Below are 7,300 nucleotides of genomic sequence, written 5' to 3'. Positions count from 1 at the left end.
CCCTATAGTAGTTAGCACCATGACCTTGGGACAGTCTGGGATCACCTGGACCGAGGGCAGCTGCATATAATTTTGCCAGGACCTTCTGAGGAGTCAAAGTTTCTAGCTGTATGGCTTTCTTGGCGATAATGTTTTCCATCTGGAGGGATTTCACAGACCCCAGACTGCCTTGGTATCAATTACTCCCTTAACGCTAAAGAAGTTTGGATAACTCCTGCTAGAGGCCCTATTCCCTTGACAGAGGAAACACAGAGCACAGGTTCTTCCAATCAAGGACCCTTTAAAGGCCCAGGCCTGGGAAGGGGTGGGGACTGCCCTTTCTCACCCACCCTTGGGCGGTGGCAGGGCAGAGCTGGGGAGAACTGTCTCCTCCTCTTTCCCCCGCAGCTGCTCATTTCAGCTGGGTGGACCCGAGGCTGCAACTCCGTGGGCTCCCGCAGGAGTGGATCTGCTCCGGCCAGGATGCCTGCGGCGGCCGCCGGGATCCTCTTGGTCCTGCTCTTGGGGACGCTTGAAGGCTCCCAGACTCAGCGGCGACAGTCCCAAGCGCATCAACAGAGAGGTACAGTCCAGGGCGCCCTTTCCCTGGAGCCCTGCTCCTAACTGGCTTCAGCTAGAGAGAAAGAATTGCTGGTTGGGGACCACTTTCTCGCTTTACTTTAGGGCGTGCTCTTCCAGGCGCAAGGGACTGAACTCTTGCAAATTAAGAGTAAGACCCCCTGAGAGAGCTGTGCAGGGCACAAGGAACATCAAACTGCTCACTAAATCCTGGAAACTGGTCTACGGAAAACTAGTTCTAAAGTTCCCAAGGCAGACTTTTTTGTCTTTTCTTTTTTCCAATTGAGAGAAAAACGTTTCATCAAATTAGATTCCGTTCCTGCAGAGGAAAGCTCCCATCCCCACCCCCACCCCTGGCTAGCAGCTGTAGTTGAGTTTAGTAACTTTGAGTTAAGTAATTGTTTTCTTTTAACTTTAAGGATCCTGTTTCCAATTATTTACATAAAATAGTTAAGTATGTGGCTAACACCTCCACTCTCACATTTGTGAAACCTCCTCTCACTCAAAATAGACTAGACTTCTGTGTATTCTCAGACTCCAGTGGTCACCAACGCATCTCAGGGGCTTTGAGGGACAACTGTATTCAATGTAGCTAAATTATTCTTATCAGAGCATTCTATTGTTTTTGTGCATACATTTCTGAAAAGCTTAGGAGTCTTTAAAGAGTTAGCAGAGATTTTTACAAGATGCATGCACAACACCAAGAAACATAATTTGTAACACGTTCTTCCAGCAAGCATTTTCCAAAGATGAAAAACCTGAATCAGAATAAAAACATTTCAGAAATATGTTAACTTTGTTTCAACGGATTTATCCTCAAAAGTGCAAAATCTAGAAGAAAAAGCTTTAGAAAGTTGGATGAGGGTGAATCTGGTAATTTTTCTTGTTTAAAATTAACTGAAACTATGTTAGTAGTTCTCATGTTTGTTCTTGATTTAGACCAGCCCTTCACACAGGACTGTTTAAGAGGATATAACAGATAGCATAATCCCCTCACCATAATCTTTGATTATACTTCCTAGAATAAAAATGACTCCCACTTTCTCCAGATAACCTTCTATTTTTGCAGAGGTGAAATCGGGTCAGTGTGGTGCAAATAATAGAATTACTGAGACTGTGCTTTGGGGAACTATCCTTGACCCGTTAGTTTGAAAACAGAAAGTGCCACATTTAATGTTTGTCCTTTCTTCTATTGTGATTAACCATAGGTGGTTCTTTAATTCTACTGGGTAGCTGGGAGAGATAGGCTAGGTCTTTCTTTGCACTGCTCTCCACTTTCAATATGGCCAAAGCTTGCATTCTAGAGTATAGTCCTATACTGAGTTACTGAGAATTCTCTTTCATGTGTGTGTTCTTCCCCTGTGCTCTCTTTTTACATTTATTTATTTATTTGTAGTGGGGGATATACAAATGATGTGGTGAATGTGTGTGGTCAGAGATCAGTTTGGAAAAGTCAGAACTCCTTTCGCCCTCTGAGTTCTAGATATAAAAACATGGCATTATGCTTGGGCAAACACCCTTAGTCAAGGAGCCATCTCCTCTCTCCCCTGGGCTCTGTGACTGTCTTTGTTATAGCCATTTGCAGTGTGTTTAGAGAGTAGGTCTAGGATAAGAGATTTAAATTTATTAATAATAAAAAGTATATTTAAAATACATTTATGATGGCTTAAATTAGTGTAGTACCTTATAATTTAATGTACTTATACAGAAGCCATATACCCTTGGACCAGAAGATCTATTTTCATCTCTGTTGTTATTATTCCCACAGGGCTAATTTAAAACCTAAGGCTTGGAGTACTAGCCATGGAAGTTCACATAAGTAATGAGAATATTATTTTCAGAAACTAAAAGTATACCAAGTATAGTTCATGTTCACATTCACTTTTCTTGGGGCTATGGTCTCTTTCTTTTCCTTTTAGAAGGTTGTTTCAACTTTGATATTGCTTATCAGTAATAGTCACTGAATGTGGTTTGACGAAAAAAAATGTTTTTTTTTTTTTTTTTTTTTTGTTGGCTAACATCAACTTCTCTGGTTTTGATTGTGTATACCAGCAGTGCCCTTCACGTCCTGGCACTAACTGAAGAATTCCTGTCTTCCCTTATAGACCAGTGTCAATCAACTAAGGATGTTGACATGTCCTGTAACACAGTGGTTCTCAACCTGTATATTGTGACTCCTTTAGAGAGGCAAACAACCCTTTCACAGGAGTCACCTAAGACCAGTAAAAAACAGATCTTTACATTATCATTCATAACAGTAGCACAATTATAATTTTGAAGTAACATCAAAAATAATTTTATGGTTGAGGGTCACTATAACATGAGGATCTATATTAGAGGGTCACAGAATCAAGAAGGCTGAGAGCTATTGCTGTAAACAGAATTAGAAACAATAAATTTTATTTATTTGCCTCTCATTTTTTCTTAAAAATATTGTATAGTTTCTATAGAATACTGAGTTGTAGTGCAAATATAATCGATTCAATAAGTTTGAATTTATAAAGAATAAGTTTCACTCTCCTATTTATAGCATCTAAATAGAGTGATTGAGTCAAAGTGAATTTACCTTTTAGCACAGAAGAAAATAAAATGCTGTGTGATATTCATGTGATTAATACCTAGAAGGGAAAATATAATATTATATGATCTGCAATTGAGGGAAAACAGTTTCACAAGAATATTGTATAGTGAGTGAGGTCCATCTGGCAGTGGGATAGCTTTCTTCTGCTCTTCTGTCTTGATATGTTGTTTAAGTTAACAGAAAGCCAGTTAGTTTGAAGTTGGTGAATAACAGGTTCAGAAATTTCAGAGGTCTCCACTTTCTAGAATCTGTATGAAATTCCTTTATTATTCATATCCAGATGCTAAATGATAAATTCTCTTCTGGAAATGTACTATCCCCATTATCTCTACAGGAATGAGGATGAAAATACCAGTGTGAATCACAGAAGTTTCAGTGTAAATATATAGTCTGGAACTGTGGCAGACAAGTCAACTTAGGAGCAGACAAGGTTAGCTCAGTGGAGTCCCTGACAGACAAATCCACAGGCAGGGAAACAATAGTTAAGGATGTGAAAGATGTTCACAGTAGGAACAGCCTAAGGGAAGACTTTATTGAAGAAGAAGGAGAAGAAGAAGAGGAGGGGATGGGGAGAAAAGAGAAGGAAGGAGAAGAAGGGATGGAAGGGGAGTGGGAAAAAGGGGAAGGAGGAGGGAAGGGAAGGAAAAGGGGCATGGGGAAGAGGAAGAACAAGAAGAAAAAAAGAAAAAAAGAGGGAAAGGAGGAAGAGGGAAATGAAGAGGAGGAAAAGGAGAAGGAGAAAGGGAAGAGGATATAAAAAATGTCTTCAGACATTAAGAAATTGACACATGAAAAGGAATGACAGAGCGTTTCTGAATTGGGTCCACAGAAGAATATGAGAAGTTGATAGGCTACACTCTAAACTGGGAATTCTCTTCCATTTGCCATGTTGCCCTTACCAAACATACTAAATAGTTGAGCAACAGCTGGGTACACCTTGCTTCTGACAATGTCCACATGGTGTTAAGGTGCCCAGCATGCCAAGTGTGCCCTAGGGCATCATGCTATATGGAGAGGAAGTTACAGCATGTGTTTCCTAGGGTATCATGTTATGTGGAGAAGAAGTTACAGCCCTTGCTGTGCTGTCTCCAGTCCTGTTTCAGTTCCAATGTTCGGGAATTACCATCTATTGTTTTTGGAGTGAACACTCATATTCCAATATCTGGGTTCTTAAAAATGTCAACAAAATGTTAAGTGTGTTTAAAAGTGTATTTAGATGCTTTCTGGAATTTAAAATAAAAACATGTTTTGGACAAACCTTTCTCATTTTTGGCAAAAATCCTTAAACATTTATTAAGGAATTTCGACATCACTAACAATTGCCTGATTTTAAAACATCATGTGTTATAAAGTGCAAGAACAGTTTATAAATGACCTAAGAGATTGTCATGAGGCTTATTCTGGTCAAAAATGCAAAGTTTTTTTTTTAACCTTTGTTTTACTACATTTATGATTTGATAGCTTATTTACTGTACACTGACCTAATAGTTTTATAAACCTTCTTTATAACATATAAAATTGAGAATAAGAACATATTCAAAATCATCTATTTATATAGAAGAGCTAATAAGGTTGATACAAATACTTTAAATTACATATATTCATATATGGAGATTTCTGTGTGGAGTCTTAAGGTTTTTTATATCCAGGGATATCGTGTAAAGTACTTAATTGCGTCTATTTCAAGGATGTTGGTCATTAAGAAGTAAAGATTGGACATGCTTTTATAGTTCTGTTTCAGCTGACTTCCTTAAATATAATTCAGCTTTACCTATGGTTATTATAAAGCTTAATTAGGTAATGCAAACATTCTACCCATGAGCGGCTGCTTTGGGGAAAGTGATGTCATCATTTTTGGGAGGGATTAAGCAAAAGGAATTTCAGAACAGAAGACTGGGGAGATGCCTCTGGGAGGGGAGCATTACACGCACAGCGTGCGGATACAAGTTCAGATCACCACTACCCTCGAGAAAGCCAGGAGTTGTAGTCATTGTCTACAACCATGGTTCAAGGTGCTGGAGAAATGAAGTTGTTCTCCAGGTTTATGGGGAATGTTTTCTCAGAAGTAAGATGAAAACCAGTGAAGGAAGACACTGATATTGATCTCTGGTTACCACATGAGCACACATTAATTGTATCATACATATATTAAATACAGTGCTCCAACCCCCATATTTTTCCAGATAGTTTCTACTATCCTACAATAGATATAAATAAAGTTTGCTTGATGGTACATTTCCCAATTCAGGGACTTCAGTTTTATTCATCAGAGCAGAGCAGAGCATTGGTACTTAATAGATCATTCATACATCTAATAAACACCAAATCATCTTTGACAGTCAATGTGCTTCACTCCTCCAATTAAAACACTACTTCTTTGGGTTCAAATAGATGTAATAGTACCTACTGTACACAGGTAAACTGTATAACATATCTCATACCTTTCTTCATACTATATGTCAAGATCAGAGGATCACACATCTGTCCCCAATGAAAGTAGCATACTTAGAAAGGGCCAAAGAATGGCAGAAACCTTAATCTGGACCATACACTGCAATTTCAGTGAGGTAGCTAGCTGTTACAGAAGACAAAGGATGCACAACATTGTGCTTACAGTCTCCAGAGATCTACTTTGCTTTTGAGCCAGGCTAGAGAGATTTCCAAATAGAGAGGAGTTGTTGATGTTGTTATTGTCATCATCCCAAGTCACTTGCCAAGCTTGCAGGTCTTAGTTTAGAGGTTTAGAGGCTAACAATTTTGCTATTGCTCACAGATATTACTATCCTTTTAACCCAAGAGATGGAAGATTAGGATTTGAGTATACTTAAAATATTTAGATTTGGTAGAAAGGAGATGGCTTGGTCAGAAGCCCAGGTTTGGTGAATAAAAAAATACAGGATGAAAATTAGTGGAAAACCAAAAACTGGCTAGTGCAAGATTCTTGTCAAGGTTGTATATCAAAAAGACACAAGACACAAGTCCTCATGCCTGTAGTCCTTATATTAGTTGGGATAGACATGGGGTGACAGGAATATGGTGAATATATAATGAAGTAACAAAGTCACACATAAAAGCAGAATGATAATACAGTTGATGATAAACACCCTGACAAGCATACAAGAGAGATAAGGCCCTGGAAGAGCAGGGAGATTGACTGCTAGTGCAAATGGATTGGGAAGAGTTGACCTCATGAAGGAGGTCAACTTGAGCAAATGCTGGTAGGTAGAGTGGAATGTCACTGCAGAGATCGGGTAGAAGCAGACTCACCACGCAGTAAGCAGAGTTGACTGAGCCACATTAGAGAGTGTTCAGAGAAATACTAGATGACACAGTATCAGTAGATCATTGTAAGTATCCAGTTTTATAGTCTATAAGTACATGAACTAGATTACACAACATAGGCCATTGTAAATATCCAGCTTTATAGTCTAAGTGAGATAGAAACAGTACAGGTTTTCATCATATTTAATAAAGGAAGAAAATCATACATCTTTTCTCATGTAGACACAGATCACTGGGGCTAAACCCAATGTCTAAGAATGAGATTATTTTCCATTCATTCCTTGTCCTGCATGTTCTGTGTGTGGTAGATATTAAGTGATTCCATATTGTAGAACATTCTACCTCAAAATGCTTCTTGCTATGAAACTCAGACTCCTGATCTGACATTTTCTTCCTTTAGTCATCAATACTGTCCCAAAATTCGAAGTGTGTCAGTACCGGTCTTCATAAATGCTTTTATGCAAGTGATATCCACAGCTATCTTTACATTCTGCCACTGTTCTCAGAAATACACTGTAATCTCCTAAGGGTAATTTTCACTTGTATGCACTTTACAACAAAAGTAAGGTACTTTCAGTCCCACATCTAGTCATCTGTAGTCTGGAGTTCCCTTTGCTATTATTATCCATTCCAATATCAAAGCTAACCTTTCGATATCATTGTGAAAGTGACAGAAAGATACATTGGTCTGTTGACCTCTTTTATGAAATGGACTTTGAAACATTGCCTATCTTATGAGCAGAAGTTTATTCTCTGTTCGGTTTCGATTTTTATAACTACTTTAAGAATCACTGTAAATCTTACAGTGACCTTTGGGCCAAAGTGATGCGATTTGGGCATGATTTAATTCTGTCATTGGAGACAAAAGTTACATGAAGA

General features: G+C 38.6%; 1 protein-coding gene across 3 annotated transcripts in view; it reads left to right on the top strand.

Annotated features, from left to right (window-relative positions):
- Positions 1-234: 234 nt before the first annotated feature.
- Positions 235-7,300, top strand: part of Lama2 (laminin subunit alpha 2) — a 601,578-nt gene continuing 594,512 nt past the window's right edge. For all 3 annotated transcript variants that reach the window (XM_021173596.2, XM_029482896.1, XM_029482895.1), the window contains exon 1: positions 235-562. In XM_021173596.2, the coding sequence (XP_021029255.1) occupies positions 463-562 (100 nt within the window). In that variant the 5' untranslated portion in view covers positions 235-462. The remainder of the gene's footprint in view (positions 563-7,300) is intronic.

The sequence above is a fragment of the Mus caroli genome, chromosome 10 (genome assembly GCF_900094665.2).
Source record: "Mus caroli chromosome 10, CAROLI_EIJ_v1.1, whole genome shotgun sequence".
NCBI classification, from domain to species: domain Eukaryota; kingdom Metazoa; phylum Chordata; class Mammalia; order Rodentia; family Muridae; genus Mus; species Mus caroli.
This window is presented reverse-complemented; position numbering and strand designations above follow the sequence as displayed.